At 35.7% G+C, this 20696-nt stretch overlaps 1 protein-coding gene across 1 annotated transcript in view; it reads right to left on the bottom strand.

Annotated features, from left to right (window-relative positions):
* The window catches only part of MAN1A2 (mannosidase alpha class 1A member 2), a 123975-nt gene that overhangs the window by 37701 nt on the left and 65578 nt on the right, over positions 1–20696 (bottom strand). The window contains exons 6-8 of the mRNA XM_024570613.4: positions 18837–18931; positions 10153–10276; positions 8530–8623 (exon numbers count right to left, since the gene is read on the bottom strand). Of these exons, the coding sequence (XP_024426381.1) occupies positions 8530–8623; positions 10153–10276; positions 18837–18931 (313 nt within the window). The remainder of the gene's footprint in view (positions 1–8529; positions 8624–10152; positions 10277–18836; positions 18932–20696) is intronic.

Raw genomic sequence — 20696 nt, 5'->3', positions numbered from 1 at the left:
TTTTAAAATAGTGTTAATAGTTTTATTAATTAATCTTATCAAGATGATCTTTTAACTTCATGCAAAATCTTATTCCATCCCTGAAATACATACCAAAGATAAAAGATGCAGTAATTATTTAAAAGGCATAGCCATACTTGAAAACAAAATAAAAATTATAGTAGGGAAGAAATACCCCTGCCTTAAGCTTTTTACAGACCTACACAATTCTTACTTATAGCAATATGTGCTCAATAAGCAATTATTAAGTGAATGGCTGAACTTCCATTTTCAAGTTTCACAATTACAATAACTTGTTATTAAGATTATTTTTCTCTTCTTAATAAATTGGACCATGTTTTTAAAAAATGACTTCATTTTCACAGTCGCTCTCAGTTTATGAAAAATATAATTGTAAGTAGTAATACCTAGCACAATACCTAAACAAGTTCAACAAAAAACATCTACAGAATAAATGCATTAAATATCTGAAGTACTATTTCAAATTTTAATAAAATTTCCATGTATAAATTTTAAACACTTTCTTAATTCCCCCTATACTAAGATGCTCCTAATTGTAATACATTAAATTGTTTACATGAACTACCCATTGAAAAGATAGTTTTTTTAAAAAGACTTTTAATACCTCAATAATGTAGATTATCAGAAAAACACACAAAAATCTTGATAGTAAGCTTTTCCTTTTGGAGTTTTATAGTCTTCTGTAAACACATCTTTGCACCTACAGCTTTTTAACCATCTCACAGCTCGCTCTCCAGCTTCAGTATTTCAGACTACTCAGGCGACTATATAGAAATGTGCTTTGTAAGAATACCCAGTTCCATTCCTTTCCTCTCTCTCAAAAGACTTTGACTTACAGCTACTTCCTTCTCATCATCTGCTTGCTCCTTAATCCCCTACATTGTGGCTTTAGCTCACACCACAAAGCCAAACCAAATGATGCTGTACAATTTAATAGTTACTTCTCAGTCCCAACACATCAAATAAATTTTAAAGTGGGGTAAGATGATGACATCCTGTGAAGGGCATTGTGAAGGATGAATCGGTAAGAGGTGATACTGAAGTGTGGGAGAGAGCTGAAGGCCTAATTAACCTAAGGGAAGAAGAAATGAAGACCAGACTCCCAAAGGAGTTTGAATTGTGGGCATATTAAATTTGTGGTCCCAGATGGATATCTAAATGAATATGATAAACAGGCAATCAGATATGAGAAATCCAGAGAGACTTCTAGACTGAGGGTATGCATCAGGGAGCTATCCGTACATAAAATGGGTCTGAGCCGTGGGAGCTTCCTCAGAGAGAATGCATGGAGCGATTAAAGGACACGAATGGTACCCGGGAGCATAGCACTCTTATGTAACAGTCATTAAAATAACATACACATATATGTTTTTATAACATATATGTTATATGTACACATATAACATACACACATATGTTTAAAAAGCCCATATATGGGCTTTTTAAAATTTTGTACTTTGGCCTCATACACATATATCTTGATACGTTGTAGATTTAAGGAAAGAAAACAAGATTTAAAAATATAACAGAATCAAAGGAGGTAAAATAGGGGGAAAAGCAGGGAAAGGCAAGTCTTTTCCATCCTGGTTTAGAAAGGTTTTTTTCGATCTGTGGGTTATTACCAGAGTTTACAGATTTAGTTGTACGTCACTTAGGTTACAGGAGGCACCACAGTCCTGCTGACAGGTTCTCTCCAGTTCCTCTAGGCTGTCGCTCCAGTGGAAGAGTCTATGCTTAATAAATGAATACACAGCAGAAGCCTGAGATCCAGGATAACTACAGAATTTATCAGCCAGTAGTCTGACTTCTGACTGAAACCACTGAACGAACCATGCCTGCCAGGTGTCAAATCCAACGACCCACGCCGTTCCAATGTCCTTTTGATATTCAGAAACTGGTAACACATTATAAAGTACTACTAAATAGCAATGATTCATATAATCTATGTCAGCACGTCACGAAGGTTTCTAACAGAAGCTATGTATTGAAGTGTTTTATAGAAAATTCTAGAATAAAAATATTTGTATCATGTGTTAAAGTTTATGGGACATTTTCAAATATATTATCTCAAAAATGTGACCCAAATGATCATCCTATTACATGAGTACAATTACAACAGATGAAGAAACAAAGGCATAGAGAAGTTAAATAACTTACCTAAATTATTAAGTGAGGAAGCTACAAATATTATAACTATTCTTGTTTTTTCCACAATTTTTAATTTAGTAGTTAAAATTTAATAAATCACTAATGACCAATTCCCTATATTTTCCTCATTTCGGTCATTAAATGGCATAGGCTAAGCAATGTACTTAGGAAACAAGTAAAAAAAAATTAAGTAAAAAAAAAAAGAAAAATCCTAATGAAGTGCCTTTAAATCTAGGTTTCTTACTATACTCTTTCGTATCTGTTGCCAAGAACTCTTCCTGAAGGCAATTACCAGTGATTGTTCTCTGTGATTGCTGTGTGCATGTCACAAGCATCCCCATTACTCTAATTACAATACAGCTAGCCAGAGCTGAATCGTTAAACTTCAGTTCCATTCGCTGTTTGTTCTGCAGACTATTTATGGATATGACAGATGTACACTGCTCAAAGATAATAACGGAATTTGATGTACTTTTCAGAAGCTGATATAAAATATACAAAAACATTAAAAGGAACAAACTGGACAACTTAGTCAGGGCTGCAGCTGCTAAAGGATGTCAGGGCGACTCCCCTGGGATCTGAAAGACCACTGGCCCACACAGCCACTGAGTAGCTCTCCATATGGCACTCTCAAGTTAATACTGCTGAGGGTCAATGTATTCTGAAGAAGTAATTTCAATTTATTTTGTGGGGAAAAACAAGGAAGAGTGAAAGGGTTATTTTTATTGCAATCCTTTATTGTGACGCACTATATATTGTGTAACATGTTAAGTGGCCATTTTAACCATTTTTAAGTGTACCATTTAGTGACTGATGCTAATTACTACACAAATGTTGTACAACCATCACCACTATTCCCAAACTGTTCATCACCTCGGATGGGAACTCTGTCCCTATTAAAACAGCAGTAACTCTCCACTCCCTTCACACAAGCCCCAGGTAACCAACCCCCTAACCCACTTTGTGTCTCCATGAATTTGACTACAGATATTTCATATAAGTAGAATCGCACATTATTTGTCCTTTTTGTGACTGGCTTTTTCCATTTATCATCATGTTTTCAAGGTTCATCTATGTTGTAGCACATATTAGGACTTCATTCCTTTTTATGGCTGAATAATGTCCCATTACGTGGATACACCGGTTTTGTTTATCTATGCATCTGTTGGACACTTTGGTTCTTTCTACCTTTTGGCTATTGTAAATAATGTTCCTGTGAACATCAGCACACAAGGATCTGTTTGAGTCCTTTTTCAACTCTTTTGGGTACATACCCAGGAGCTGAACTGCCGAGTCAATTAGAGTTCAATGTTTAACTTCTGGAGTGAGCATCAAACTGTTTTCACTGTGGCAACATTTTATATTCCCACCATCAATGAAGTTGTTTCCAAATCCTCCGCATCCTTGCCAACACTTATTTTCTGTCTTTTTGAATACAGCCATGCTAGTAAGTGTGAAGTGGCATCTCATTGTGCTTCTGATTTGCATTTACCTGACGACTAATGATGTTCAGCATCTTTTTCATGTGTTTTTCCATTTGTGTATCTTCTTTGAAAAAATGTGTCAAGTCCTTTGCCCATTTTTTAAATTGGGTACCTGTCTTTCTGTTGTTGAGTTGTAAAAGTTCTTATATGTACTGATACTAAGCCCTTATTAGATTTGCAAGTATTTTCTCTCATTCTGTGGGTTGACTTTCACTCTCCTGAGTCCTTTATGTACAAATTTTTTTATTTTCATGAAATCCAATTCTACTGTTGCTTCTGCTTTTGAATAAACCATTGACATATCCAAGGTCCTGAAGATTTGTCCCTGTTTTCTTTCAAAAGGTTTATAGTTTTGGACCTTAAATTGAGGGTCTCTGATACATTTTAAGTTAATCTTTGCATATGGTATAAGGGCCCAAGTCCATACCTTTATATGTGGCTTTCCATTTTTTACATAACCACTTGCTAAAAAAGAAGTGTTATATTTTTAATAAGTAAAGTGCTATCAATGCTATACCGTTGGTTATTTCAAGGGTTGACGATTCTCAGTGACATATTATTCAGTATTCTAAGATTTGGGGGTAGAAGAAGGCATCCTCTTTTTTATTTAAAAATGTTTTTTATATTATTTCAAAAGTAACAGATGTTCATTATCAAACTTAGGTTATTGAAGGTAAACAAAAAAAAACATTCAGGAAAAAACACAGACAACACTTTGGTTTCTAGTCTTGTAATGTTTACTTTCTCTCTCTAAATATCTTTCTAGATATGTCATATTAATCTATGTTAAGTATTGTACAACGTAACTTTTAATGACTGCATAGTACTGGGTTGGCCAAAAAGTTTGTTTTTATTCTGTAAAATGGCTCTAGCAGTGTTTACCTGTCTTTAAGTTCAAAACAATTTGTTAGATTGTGTGGTGACAGCTGTCATAGCAACGTGCATTAAAAAAACATCAAAATTGGTGAATTTTTGTGCAGCCATTTTAATATTGAAGATGGAAGAAAATAAGCGACATTTTTGGCATATTGTGCTTTATTATTTCAAGAAAGGTAAAAATGCAACTGAAACACAAAAAAGGATTTATGCAGCGTATAGAGAAGGTGCTGTGACTGATCAAACATGTCAGAGGTGGTTTTTGAAGTTTTGTGCTAAGATTTCTTGCTGGACAATGTTTCACGGTCTGATAGACCAGTTGAAGTTGCTAGCGCTCAAATTGAGACATTAACTGAGAACAATCAATGTTATACCACACAGGAGATAGCCAACATACTCAAAATATCCAAATCAATAAAATTATTAGTGAAAACGAACATCTTTTATTTTAATTAACTTTTTGGCCAATTCAATATATCACATCTGCAGGTACTCTAATTTATTTAACCAAATATGTTTAGTAGGATGTTTTAAAATTGCACCGTCAAGTGCAGTCGGCAATAGTCATAGTAGCTGTGTAAATTTAAATTAATTAAAAGTAAATAAAATTTAAAATCAGTTCCACAACTCTACTAGCAACATTTTCAGTGCTCAATAACCATACGTAGCTAGTGAGTACTGTATTAGCACCTATACAGAACATTTTTCCTAGTCATAAAAGGTTCTACTGTCCTGGCCAGTGTGGCTCACTCGGTTGGAGCGTCATCCTGTGAAATGAAAGGTCACAGTTCGATTCCCAGTCAGGGCACATGCCTAAGCTGCAGGTTTAGTCCCCGGTGGGGATGCAGATGAGAGGCAGCTGATTGATGTTTCTCTCTCACATGTATTTCTCTCCCTCCCTTCTCTCTTAAAAAAAAAAGTTCTACTAAACAGTACTGCTTTAGAATGTTTCCAAAATATCCCTATTATAAAAAACACTGAAGGTACTGTAAATAAACTTTTTATATTTGTAGCTCTGCAAATGTCTTTGGAATAAATGCCTAGAAATGAGTTGCTGGTTCAAAGGCGTACAAATTTCCACACTTTTTGAACCACTGCATACAAGGACATGTGTGTTTCCTTTAACAACTTCATATGTAAAGAATAGTGTCTTCTAAAACCCAAAACACTAATTCGAAAGAATATATGCACCCCTAAGTCCACTGTGGTGTTATTTACAATAGCCAAGATGTGGAAACAATCCAAGCGCCCATCAATAGCTGAGTGGGTAGGAAAGTATTGCATATTCACACGATGGAACACTACTCTGTAGCATATTCACACGATGGAACACTACTCTGTAGCATATTCACACGATGGAACACTACTCTGTAGCATATTCACACGATGGAACACTACTCTGTAGCATATTCACACGATGGAACACTACTCTGTAGCATATTCACACGATGGAACACTACTCCGTCATAGAAACAATGAAATCTTACCATTTGCAACAGCATGGACGGACCTAGAGGGTATAATGCTCAGTGAAATTAGTCAGTCAGTGAAAAACAAATACCATATGATTTCACTTATACGTGGGATCTAAAGAACAAAATAAACGAGCAAACAAAATTGAAGGATACATAAATACAGAAAACAGACTGGAGGTCGCCAGAGAGGAGGAGTGCTGGAGGACTGGGTGAAAAAGCTAAAGGGATTAAGAAGTACGAACTGCTGGTGGTAAGAGTAGTGATGGGGATGCAAAGTACGGAACAGAGAATTATAGTCAATAATACGGTAAAAATATGTATGGTGCCAGGTGGGTGCTGGATATATTGGGGGGAACACTTTGTAAAGTGTATGACCGTCTAACCACCCTACTATACTCCTAAATGCAAAATAACACAAATACAAAACAATACAAAGTAATATTGAATGTAAACTGTAACCCAAAAATAAAATTTTAATTAAAAATAGTAAGTTTAAAAACATTGCCAGTGATATTGAGGGAAAAAAAGAATAGGGCGTTCTGTTTAAAAGCTGCATTGATTTGATGAGGGAGCTGGTGAAGTGGGAAAAGAGAGCCACAAAGCTCTCTGGTCTGTGGAGATGGCACAAACGTGGTACAAAGGTGGCAGTCTTTATAAATTCCACTGTAGTACAGACAAACAGTGTTGCCACACTACGTTGGCTCCAGGTCCCACTAACACCAGTAACACCACTTCCAAAGTTAAATGTGAGCATGTGTCCACTGGGCATTTGTGAACTCTTCCCCATCTACTTTTCTACTGGGGTTGATCATCTTTTCCTTATGTTCTTAAAAAGTTCTTGATATATAGAGGATATAAAAACTTTGTTTTCCAAATACGTTCAAATACATTTGCTTGGCTCGTTACTTGACAGTTGTTATAAATTGCAGGGGATTAACATTTAAATATAGTAAACTCTGACCCCTTCTTTATGATCTCTGCTTTATGTGCCATGTTTAGGAAAGGCTTTCCTGATTATAACTAACCACTGTTTTTAGTACTTCTATGATTTCATTTTACAGTTAAATAGTTATACCATATGAAACATACACTGGCACAGGAAGAAAATGAACATAATTCCCACCCCACCCCCAATGTTAGAATATTCCCAAATCTTAATAAAACACTTAAGGGGGGAAAAAATTCACCCTAATTACTAAGTAGACATCCAAACCAGTCATCCTTACCTCAAATAAGAAAAGTACATTTTTATATTTTAGAAATGCTGCTCTCAGGGTTTTGTTTTTTTAAATAAAGTATCATTTTACTCGGTCTAGGAATTAGACATAGAAAATGAATTACATGTAAAGAATTTTGGGAAAGGAAAAGAGAAGTATATATGAGGAGCCAAAAGACTGAGGTTTATTCCCAGATCCTTGAAAGATATACTTGTATTGATCAATCTGTTCTCCTTTCATAAAGTAGAGGACGATTTCCTTGAGGGGAGCCCAAAAGACAATTCCGTGGCAAATGCTTTCCTGCTCTTGGGAGCCTGTGCCTGCATAATTGCTCACCGGGAGATCCAACAGTGATCCCCACACATCAAATTAGGTGATTACTTCTACCTCTTTTTTACTACCTCGTTTTATTATCAGTCTCAAAAATAATGCAAGCATGGTACACTGGAGGCAAAGTCACAACATTACTTGTTTAGTTCTCCAGACTTTTAAGAGAGAATACTACTGATAAACCCATAACTTATTAAAATTCTGTAAGTTCCATATAAATACTTACTATTTTTAAACAGTTAATTCCTTCAAAGAGCAATTCTAAAGCCGTAATAAGAAAATCACCCCCTCACCCGACAAAATGCTCTCTCCTCAGACATGGAATCACTTCCACCACAGTCAGACATAAGAGCTGGAACATTCCTCAGCTACAACATTTACCACATCATATTCCAACTACCTCTAAGCGTATCTGCCTGCCTACCCTGCTAGCCTGGGAGCTGCCTGAATTCAGACTAAGTCCTACATATTTCTCCCCATCCCCAGTTGCATCCAAGAACCTGGCACAGAGCCTAGCAAACAACAGACACTGATGCCTTCCTTCCAGACGAACGACCGGACGCAGCTTGTTCAGGAGGCACAGCCCCTGTTCCTAATCATTTACGATACTCCTTTAAAAGTTTCTCACATTCCTTCAGTAAATACCTGTCCCTTATTTACATGAAGATATGCTTTACAAACCGGGGCTTCAGGTACAACCCTTGGCAAGTGCTCCAGTACATTTTAACAAAGTACTTACACATACAAGAAATAAAATACTCTTATGAGATAGGCTGTTAACGTTTCCATTTTACAAGTAGAAAACTGAAGCTACAAGAGATTGGGAACTTGCCAAAGATAACTGTACTAGTAAAACACAGGGTTAGACCCTAACTGGGGGCTTCTGACGCTACATGTAATGTACTTTTCATTACATCAAGGAAAAATTTCACACAAATAATCTTTTAACAAGGCATCAGCTGTACTAGAAATACTTACACTGACCCCAGCGACCTGTTCTTGGGTTCAAATAATTTGGATAAAGACCATTTGGACGTTCCATTTTCTGAAGTAGTTTCCGAATGTGCATGACCTAAACAAAATAAATAATGCAATTAACAAAACTAAATGTCATCAGGGCTTATATTAAACTAACTTTGTGTTCTTTCCTCACTCAGAACCTTCACTACCTCCCTCTGCCATTTCTGTGTGTGTGGTGGTCAAGAATAGCTCCTATTTTTAAAATGTCTCATTTTTATGATGACATATGATAATTATTTTAAATTAAGCAACAATAAAAATAAAAAGCAAAAAGTTTTGAGTGGCAATGAACTGATGCTAAAAATCAACTTGGAGATAACTGAAATTCTTATCTTGTTTAACTATACAGGAATATGACATATCTCTCCATTAAGGTCCTCTTCAATAGTATTCAATAGTCTTGAAGTTTGTTTATCTTTTGGTAGATTTATCTGTAGAAACTTACATTTTTGCTCCTACCACATAGTATATGTTTTTGTAAAGTGATACTTTCTTGCCTGGTGTAGCCAATGCAGAGAAATGCTACTGATTTTTAATATCTATAGTCAAAAAATATATTAAGCTCTTATTTGTAATAATTTAAATGTAGATTATCTTAATATTTTAGGTAGTCATGTAATTTGTGATTACTTTTTTCTTTCTTTTTTTTTAAGATTCTATTTATTTATTTTTAGAGAAGGGAAGGGAGGGAAGAAGAGAAGGAGAGAAACATTAGTGTGTGGTTGTCTCTCACACCCGCCCCCCACTGGAGACCTGGCCTGTGCCCTAGATTGGGAATTGAACCAGACACCTTTGGTTCACAGGCCAGCAATAAATCCACTGAGCCACACCAGCCAGGGCTCTTTCTTCCTTTTCAAGTCAATTCAATTCTTGAACTTTTGTTCATTTTGTTTTTGTTGCCCTACTATACTGGCTAGAAATTTCAGCACAATGCTGAATAGAGATGGCGATCAATTTTTTTTTAAAGCCTACTAGTGGTTAAAACTTTTCAAATAACAGTAAATATTTTAAATATGTCCTAAATAGAAAGGACATTTCTTTAGATAATTTAAAAAGAAAAAAAAAACCCAGAGTCCTAATAAACATATTTCTGGAAAAGCAATTGTTTTCCTTTTTTTTTTTTTAAAGATTTTATTTATTTTTAAAGAGAGTTTGGGAAGGGAGAGAAACATCGATGTGAGAGAGAAACATCGATTGGTTGCCCCTAGTACATGCCCCGACTAGGGACTGAACCTGCAACCCAGGCATGTGCCCTGACCAGAAATGTAACTGGCAACTCTGTGCTTTCTGGAATGATGCCTGACCAACTGAGCTACATCGCTCAGGGCAAGGCCATCATTTCCTAAGCATCAGTCAGGCTTTTGGTAAATCTTAAAGGAGAGAGGGAGAGAATCATCAATGTGTGGTTGCTTCTCATGTGCCCCCTACTGGGAACCTGGCCTGCAACCCAGGCATGTGCCCTGACTGGGAATCGAACTGGCAACCCTTTGGTTCACAGGCTGGTGCTCAATCCACTGAGCCACACCAGCCAGGGCTTAAAGGATTCTTTAATAACAAATAAAAGAAGGCAAGAAAACTAACCTTTTTGTAGTAAACCGGGTCCCCTGTCAAGTAACTGAGGTGGACAAACTCCATGTGCAGTGTCCCAAATTCAGCGAGAATGCTGCTACCTGCAGATGCCCAGCCCCAGTTCCGCCCGACTCCACTGAGTGAAAACAAAGGGAAAAGGGGACAGAATTGGAAAAAGACCAAAACATTTTCTAAATGAATACATAAACTTTAAATAAATCTCTTAGGAATTATTATATCTAACACAATACCTATTTATATCTAAAAGTTTATTATTTAAATTTTTTGAATAGGTACTACCTCCACATATTTAAAAAACTAAAACAACATAAAAAAGTATATAGTAAATATATATCTCCCTAGAAAATCTCATCTCTCCTCACACCAAGCCCCATTGATAATCACATTAACGTATGTGTTAGTACAGAATTTTTATGCATAAACAATCCAAATATATATTCTTATTTTCCTCCTATCTTAAACAAAACATAGCAAAGTATACTTACTGGTCTGTACCTTGTATTTTACTCTTAAGATGCATCTCAGTGGTTTTCCATATTAGTTTATAAACAACTCTCATTTTTTTACAGCTGCACGTGACGATAATGACTTTCGGTTGGGATGCCCCATCCCAGAGGCCTATGAAAATGTGCGAGAGCATCCTGAGCTGTCTGAAACCTGGAAGGCACAGTCTGCGTGTCTTGTTCTGGGGCCCAAGACCTCACATGCCCTCTCATGGTCAGGATATCACACAGTAAAGACTGTCCAGCCCCAAATGCAAACAGTGCCGATATGAAAACTACGCCATTATATAGATATAATTTAATCAACCCCTACTGGTGCTCTGTTAGCATATTTCTAACATTTTGCTATTATGAAAACTTCTACAGTAGGTAATCTGATGTACGTTTCTTTCGTGCAGGTGCATTGCTACATCTATACCTTCCTGCCCTTTTTGGTTATAGATATTGCTATACCTTCCCACCCTTTTTTTAGCCTGCTTTTAATTTTTTACTGAAAGCCAGACAATATAAATGAAAAAGTGTCCAGGCTTTGGACATTATCTTCTTTCTAGGAAGGTTACCTTTTCTCTGAAACGCAGGTTGAGTACAGGCAGACTACCTTGGTTGTAGGCTTTTTAAAGGGTATCTCAGCTTTACTTCTAGCGAGTGGCCCTCTGAGACTCAGCTGAAAGCCTGGGGCACTTACCAAAGGACCACCTCTTTGGCAGCCTTAAACCCTAACCTCTGTCTCCCCAGAACCTGTGATTTAACTTTTCTGCTTTGTCCTTTAGCCCCCAAATGCTGTTTTCTGAGGGATTTCCTTGAGTCTTTCCGCTTGCACATGCAATCACAGAATCAACCAACAATTTGGGGGAATGTTATGCATAAAATCTTGGGCTTTTCCTCTACAACCCTCCCTGTCTTGAGATTTTGTGCCTCATGTTTCAGTCATTTTGGCAGGTCCAAGACCCGACCACAGCCTCGTGGCCCCAGTCAACCACCAGGTGAGGCTTGGCCTCCAGCACTCTGTAGCATGACTTGGAAAATGCCTCTGGGGTTAAAAAAAAAGTCAATGTTTATATGGAGATGGCTTTCTCTTAGGAAATCCTACCTGAGTTAGTTGCTCTCCAGTGTCCCCAAACCATTTTGTCAAGCCTTTATAATTGCTTTTGGTGGTAGGGTTAGCCTGACAATAAGCTACTCCATGATTGGAACTGGAATTCTAGATTAATTAACTATTCAAGTAGCAGAGTTATTCCTACTAGAACTCTAAACCATTCTCCAGGGCCTTTTTTACTTTGAGGACAAAGTAAAAATATAAGTCTTTCTCTCATTTTATATTCACCTGCACACTGCCAATTCAGTATGTTATATTTTATTTATGTGTTGAGAAAACATTAAAATAGATATCAAGGTATCCCTACCTTGCTTCAAGTTTTTTAATCATTTGGTGCACTTTTTACACTGTTTTTGAAAATATGGTACCACTAGCATATTTTTTTTGACGCCAGAAGTGAGAATCAGGGATGAAATATGAGTATGTATTAGTAAGTAACTACATAGGACAGTCATTCATTTCCAAACAGTAAGTGCCTACTATGCTCCGGTAGATATAGTAGTGAGTGATCCTGACATACAGCATTCCTGCTCCCATAATAAATAGGAGTATTTTAAATAGTGGTAATTGCTATAAAGAAAATTAAATAGAGGAGTAGAAGAGTGGGTACTAGTGAAGGTGAGTTAGAAGACAGGCTCTTTGTGCATAATGTTCACAGAAAGTGTTTCTGAAAAGACACAGTTTGAACTGAGACCTGAATGATGTGAGAAGGAGCAAGTGATGCCTGGATCTGGAAGGAGAGAGTTCCCAGCAGAGAAACCGCAAACGCGAGGACCCTGAGGAAAAAGAAGGTGGCCGGGGTGGCTAGAGCTCAGGGAGGGGAGATGAACGTCAGAGAGCGTAATCCAAATTATGTAAGAATTCTGGAAGGTCACAGAGAAATTTTTATTCTAAGTGTGATAAAAAGTCAGGAAGGATTTTAAGAAATGTAACGTAAGATTTCAGGAAGGAAGCACACCATTCAGAAAAACGACTGGGCAGCAGCATGGCGAAGGGATGACAGTGTGGCCAAGTATAAAAACACGAAGTCCCCAGGAAGTCCCACAGCTCCCTCTTCCCTACAAACTCTCTCTGGCCCAAAGTCCCAAACGAAGGTCGTTCACAGTGCATTGAAACACTTCTCAGAATACTAACTTTTAAACAAAGTTTTTCACATATCTTATACACAGCTTCACAGGAACAATCTAAAATGTTAAATTATAACCTATATACAGTCTAACAACTCAGAAAAAAAAATGCCTAAGAACAAAATATAATACTGATGAGAACACAAAAGCTCCAACTATAAAAAGGTGACAAGCTGCCAAAAACCAATCAGATCGTAATTTCATGTAAATGCTCTGATTTTCAACTTCACCTTTTATATTCACTCACATATTTACTCTTTCAGCTGCTCTTCATTTCTTCATGCAGATCCGCCTTTCCATCAGTGTTATTAAAAAGTTTAACATTTCTGGTAATAGAGGCGTGCTCACAATAAATTCTCTAAGCTCTTTGTCTAAAAATGTCAATGTCACCTTCAGCTTTGAAAAATCGTTTCAGTGGTTACAGAACTTGAGAATGGCTTTTTTCCTTTCAGCACTTACAAGACGCACTCCATTGTCTGCCGACTCGCACTGCTGCAGACACACAGCAAGCAGTAGTGCTAACCTTGTTCCCTGCGCATAATGTCTTTATTATTCAGGCAGCTTTTCAGATTCTTTCCTTTTTCATTGACTTTCAGCCCTTCATTGTGTTTCTCTCTCTGTTTATCTTGTTTGGATTACATCCAGTGTCTGGGATCTGTGGGTTTATAGTTGTTTGCCAAATTTAGGAAATTTTTGGCCATCACTCTTTCAAATAGTTTTTCTGCCACTCCTGCCGCCCCCAAAACCACTCCATTATATGTTTGTTAGACATTTGGTGTTGTCCCACAGGTCACTGGCAACATTGCTTTCATTTTTCTCTCTGTGCTTCAGTTTGGGTGGTTTCTGCCGCCACGTCTTCAAGCTCACTGATCTTTTCTGCTGCAGTGTCAAATCTGCTGGTAAGCTTGCCAAGTGAATCCATTTCCTATACTTCTCAGCACTAGAAGTTCCATTTGATCCTTTTAAAAATCTCTCTTCTCATTAGGTTTACATTTCCCTTTAAGTCCCTGAGCACTTATAACAGACATTTTAAAGTCCTTTCTTGCTATCTCCATCATCTTAGTTATTTCTGTACATGATTCTATTGACAGTTCAGTTTTTTCTCTTAATTATGGGTTACATTCTCCTGCTTTTTTGCATAAATAGTAATTTTTTATTGGATTCTGGACAGTATGAAAATATTACTGAATATTTGAATTTTTTACTTCCTTTAAAGCATTTTCAATTTCCTTTCGACAGTTAAATAACTTGTCGGTAGCTAGGTTCTTTCAAGGATTGTTTCTGGGTTTTGCTAAGATAGGTCTATAGCCGCCTTTACTGATACTAAGATATGAGCTTTCTGTGGTTTTGATCCAAAATGCCTGGTGTTCAAAGGGATGTTTTAATATTTAACTGTCCAATTTGACCAACTCAGAAAAATAAAAAAAATTTTTTTAATTTGGCCTAATAAAATAGTTGGCCAAATTCTCAGTTTTTTAGTTGATCATCTTTTTTTTTCCCAAGCAAGCAATCATATGATCCATAATTATTTATAACTTTGTTTCTAGTTCATTATCTTTACTTTATTCCTTTTTCCTATTTGGTTTTACTTGCTAAAACCTACAGAAAAATGTTAAATACTGTCTTGTTCTTGATTTTAATGTGCTGACTCTAACATTTCATTAAATCTTTTGTTTAATAAAGCCCCACTGTTAAATGAAAATGACCAGTAAATACTATATACACACAAGGGCATTTATGCACATATTAATAGGATTGTCAAGGAATTTTTAACAGTGGTATTCCTGAAAGACGAGGGGTTTGGAATCAGAAGCTTACTTTATAATGAGTATATGCCATTTCAATACATGTACGTTCACCCAGTGCATGTACGTGTTTTTTCCAATTAAATATCTAGCTACATAAAAAGGAGCTTCCTCTGCCTCTCTGATTGAGTTATCCAAATTTTAAGATGTAAAATCCTCTTAAGGTCCTAATTTTTATCTATTTACTCCTTCTTGAAGAGATGGATCCAAACTAAGTACTTATCTAAAATCATAGTAGATAATATCCTCCCAGAATCCTTCACTGAACCCTGAATAACAGAACTTCCTTCAGTGGTCAAGCTGGAGAAATTCAGTGATAGAGCAGTTAGAGGGTTACGTGGAGGATGCTTATGCTGTTGGCTGGGTAATGTCATCTTGGTGTGGTTTCTTCTGCTGTTTTTAATAAAGCCTTTCATGTATGGTTTCCTGGTCCGCTCAGCTTCTATTCTGCATATTCAGTTAAGCTTCGTTCCTAGCGCTTTTGCCAACTATGTCAGAATCACTACTTAACAGACTGTTATCTGGGATCAGTTACTTGCATACAGCTGCACGTTAAGTGTTTAGAATATGGTGGTGAACAACACAGGCGTGGTTCTGTGGGACGGATGTACAAAGCAAGAGGACTGAATCTAGTGAAGGGGTTAAACATCATTGCTGTTGAGAATGTTGCTGCCTTCAGAAGGGCAAAGGACTTCCAGAAAAGTGCTCCCAGTTTGTTCCATGAATTAACTCGCCAAATTAGGGGGTATCAGTGATGACCAGGACCCTCTTCATTTATGCCCTATACATGCCTTGTTACTTTTTCAGAGAAAACAATTTCAAATGCCCTCTTCAGATCTTCCTTTAATCTCCTGATACTGAAATATATCTCAGTAACTCCAAGGCAAGCATAAAGGTTAAGGCTCTTCACAAAAATGGCACTTTTGCCCTTTCATAAATCTCCTTACTCAGAGGACTAGCTGAAGCATTTGGAGGTTCACATATACTGGTCCTCCATATTTCATCACCAGCCATTTCTCTAAAAGTCAGTTTCTTACCTGTATCTTCCCATTTCCACATCTCTTTTTGGTTTAATTATTTCCTCCACTTAAGATGCCCTACACCATCTATCACCTGTTAATATTGCTCACTCCTTTACAAAAACAAGTTAAAATGCTCCTGGAAACTCCCTAATCTTCTAAAATGAAAGTAAACTTCCTTTTCTCTGATGATCTCGTGTGTGCTGACCGCACACTGACGTCCTCTGTGACAGATTAGTTGGGTGTCTGCCACGTGTCACTCCCCTGAGTATCATGCCGACTTGGCTGGTCCTTTGAAAATGAAAAGTGTGTATTATTCCCTGAAAATATCTACAGTATCTTACTTAGGGGTATGCAGAAAAAACTGAATGTCATTCTTTACTGACTGTGTATTAGTATAAAAATGAAAATATGTAACATATAATACAGACGGTAAACAAATACAAGCATATAATTACTATGGTATGCTAGACGACCAAAGTCCTAGGAAAGTATAACTTATTAAAATTTATTTAAAATAAATAGAAAACAAGTTATCTAATGTAATTTATTTAAGTGATAAAAGACATAAAATCAATAGTATTAAAACTTTCTCAAAATTACAGACCCAAGTGGCTTTACTAGAAGCTTCTATCAAGCATAAGGATAAAAAAATAATTCTGATCCAAACTCTTCCAGAGAAGAGAAGAAAGAACACTACCCAACATGTTTTATAAGAGAAGCACAACCTTGATATCAAAACTAGACAAGAATATCAAGAGAAAAAGTACAGACCAATATCACACACACAAAAAATGCAAAGACCCAAAACAAAATATTAGCAAAAATATTCAGCAATATATAAAAGGAATACTACATCATGATTAAATTGGGTTTATTCCTTGAATGCAATAATGGTTTCCCATTGGAAAATAAATCAATGTAAATGACTGTAATGAAAAGATTGAGAAATGAACTATAGAAAAATTGCTTGAAAAAGTTTCAAAAATACATAATTTAAAAACGTTTAAAATATTAGAATAAGTTTTAGAATATTATTAGAATATTTTTAGAATATTCTAATAATATTATTTAGAATGTTATTAGAATATTTTAGAATATTATTATTAGAATATTATTAGTTTAATGCCTTAAACTAATAATAATTATCTACAAAACAATCTATAGCTAACATCATACTTACTGGTAAAAAACTCACTTTCTACTAAAACAAGAGTGTCTATGACCACCATTTCTATTCAATATTGTAGCCAGTACAGTAAGGGGGGAGGGGGAATAGACTTCAGATAAATTATTGATATTATCAAGAAAACACAAATTCAGCAAGACTGAACTCAAACTAAGTTTACAAAAACATCTGTATTCTATGTTCCAGAAGTGGAAAATTAAAAATTTTAAGTACCATTTATCAGAGCATTTTTAAAAATCAAGACACTGTGAATAAATCTAACAAAATTTTTCTGATTTATGCTTGCATTATGATCTTCTAGTATCTTCTAGTGACTGAACTATTTCTCCATGGGGAAAAAAACCTATAAACTTTGGATAAAGTACAAAATAGCAAAAGACCTAAAGTCACTGAAGAATGGACAAAGGCAGGCAATCCTGAGAATAATGGGAACTTCGAAAAATAGGCAAGCATGGGATACGTTTTCCATTTTTTAATAGCTTTTAGTCCAAAGACAAAGTCCATACTAGGCAAAAGAGCTAACATCTGACAGAAAACTTGCAGTCTTTCTGTCTTGAAGAATTGGAAGCCAGTGATCTTCAGAAATTAGAGCTGGTGGAAAATGAAGGAGGAGGAATCCTAGAGAGTTTAAAGTTTGAATCCAACTAAGTTTCAATAACTACTTAATAACACACACACATGCACACACCCCTTAGAAAAATATGAGATTCCAGAGTCTCCACGACAAAACTTTCAGAATGTCTAGGATACATTCTAACTGTTACCCCAACTCAGTGAAAGACAGTCCACTGAAACCAACTCCAAGATGACCTAGACGTTAGGAATGAGAAGATTTTAGAACAGGTATTCTAACTATGCTGGATGAAATGCAGGGAAATGCGTTCACAGTGAAAGGAAAAATAGAAAATCTCAGCAGAGAATGGGAATGAAAGGAGCAGCCAATCAAAAATCTAAAAAAATTCATGACTAGGCTTACAAGCAGATTAGAGCAACCTAGGAAAGAGTCGGCGAGCACGATCAAAGGAAGTCCTTCAATTACTGAACACAGGGAGAAAAGATTAGAAAAAAAACAAGATCTTCAGGGTCCTGTGGGACAGTAATAAAACATCTAAAATACAAGGAATTGGAATTGAAAAAGGAAGTAAAAAAATGGGGCAGAAAAGACATTTGAAGAAATAATAACCAAAATTTTACCATTGTACTTAGTGAAAGACATATTCAGATTCAATGAGCTCATCAGCAAAGGCTAAGCAGGATACAGAAAGAATAAAATATGATAATGATCATTCAAGTTCTGACTTACCAGAAACAATGAAAACCAGATGAGAAACCAAACATTTTACACATAGTGAAAATATCCTTTAAGAATGAATGCAAAGTAAAGACTTCATCAAACAAACAAACCAACAACAACAAAAAAACCCCACAACAGGAATTCAACCCTACAGATTGGCACAAGAAATGCTAAATAAAATTCTTCAGGCTGAAGTGAAGTAATACCACCTTAAAACTCAGATCTTCAAAGAGAAATGAAGAACACTGGATATACTGCCTCGTAAATCTGAGGCTATTATTCAGTAAACATGTGGGTAAATATTAGACTATTATTCTCCTCAATTTTATAAACTAAATAGGTCTGTTTAATATTTTAACAATGTATTCTGAGATTGATAGTGTATTAGATGTAATTCACCTGACAACTTAGCAGAATAAGGATGGGAGGGATAGTGTAAATGAACAGGTGTGGTTGAAATGTTTCTGTCTGTTACATGAAGTGTTAAAATATTGATTGTGTCAACTGAAAAATCAATTATGTAGAGTGTGATTCCTATAGCAACCACTAAAAAATAGCTAATGAGTAAATTAAATAAAAACCCTAATAGATAAGTTAACATAGAATTCTAAAAGAGGAATACCACATAAAAACAGAATTTACCTTTTCAGATTCACCATTGCCCATGGAATCCCGGTAGGTGTGTTAAAGGCAGGAAGGAGTTTCTCAGCCAACTGGACGGCTTTAAGCTTGAATATCTGAAATAAAAAACATAAATATTCATAAATTAGTCATCAATTCATAAATTAGAGCCATCATCATTTGCTGGTCTCTCATATGATGCATACCACGATATACTGGATACATGGAAGAAGGCAAAAAATGGCATCTCTTGGTACCATGAGGCATATGATAATTAGAAAATGTAAACTGGATACTGAGGAAAGCTACCCAATGTATAATGGGCTGAAATTACAATTAACTGAAAGTGAAGGACATAGTTTTGGTGTTGATAGTATCTGTATTTTCAGATGGCAAGAGCTCTAAGAGAAAACATTAGGCTATGAAATGTCCATCCCTGGAATACTAGCTTAGTACAAACATTAAAACAAAAGAGATGCAACCCAATTTGGATAAATGCCCTTGAAGTACTATAAGCACGTTTACGTCTCAACATTTTCCATCAAGGTTTATCCAAATTATTGAAGGGAAATAAAACATTTGAGTTCACATTCCAAGTTTAATTTCAGAATTATAAATGTTTCACCCCTTGGATCCAATTGATACTTTTTGGGGGGTGGACATGAAACAATCAAATACCTAAATATCAGTGTTTCCAAACTTAAAATCATGTACAGTTAGCAAGATACACATTGTAAAATTTCTAATATTCTTAGCATTTCAAAATACATAGGCTTGTGTACCCTACTTTGGAGACTATTGACTTCCAGTCTCCAAACCGAGATTGGATCACAACATCTTATTAGGGAAAGTGGCATGTTCTCCTTTTTGCCTCAAGCCTATCCCCTCTCAAACTGACTTCAAATTGATCGGTTATTTAAGGTTCCATCTTTTCACTGTTTTTCATAAAATATTATTAGATTCTTCAAATAAGGAAGTAATTGAGGGTCTGGAACAGATCAAAGTTCTAAACTAAGATTATATTAAAGAAAGCATACCAATATTATTGGGGGTAGAAAACATGAGGGAGCAATATGTGCAGGCAGTCAAAGAAATATTATGTTAAGATGCTTTGCAAGTCTCCTTAAATAAGACAAAACGTATTATCAGAACTTTTAATTAGACAGTTCCCTATATTAACAATTTACCATTTTCTTGAATCCCTACTTTAACACAAAAATCCCAATGAAAAATATAATAATTTAAGATAAAAGTTTTAACAATTTTCTCATATTCATCGCATTAGTTCACAAAAGCGAATGCAAATTCTGTTCTCTTTGCATTAACATTTATATGTTAGTAAAGACACATTACACTATATTAAAAACAGTATTGCTTCTGTTTACCATGAGGAAAAAGGGACCAAGTTCTTATTTAAGAACTAATACTCATGTCATGTATCTGTTAATCACATTTTGTATCATATCTTTTTTTACATGTAAAATTAATGTTCAAAATGGTAAAATGTCTTAAAAAACATAAACTCTTTTTAAATAGAAAGGATTCCCATTTCACTTCCAGAAGTAATCAAAGATATATTTTCTAATTTCCAACTACCTGTGTTATTAATATCAGTTACAGCACATAGCCCACCAAAAAGCAACACCCTACTATCATTAAGAAAAATTTCCTTATATAGTATGCTTATCTTAACTTACTCATGAATACCAGAGAGTACCAAAAAAACACAATTTATTTATAAAAAACTGCGTATTTATTCTTACATGTTCAAACTTCAGTCACCTTCAAAGTACTCTCCATTTGATGCAATACGTATTAACATTTTTTCCACTGCTCAAAACAGTTTTTAAGACTTCCGGCCAAGATGGAGGCACAGGTAAG

This window comes from Desmodus rotundus, chromosome 12, assembly GCF_022682495.2.
Source record: "Desmodus rotundus isolate HL8 chromosome 12, HLdesRot8A.1, whole genome shotgun sequence".
Classification (NCBI taxonomy): Eukaryota; Metazoa; Chordata; class Mammalia; order Chiroptera; family Phyllostomidae; genus Desmodus; species Desmodus rotundus.
Note: the sequence above shows the minus strand (reverse complement) of the source record. Positions and strands in the feature narration are given on the sequence as shown.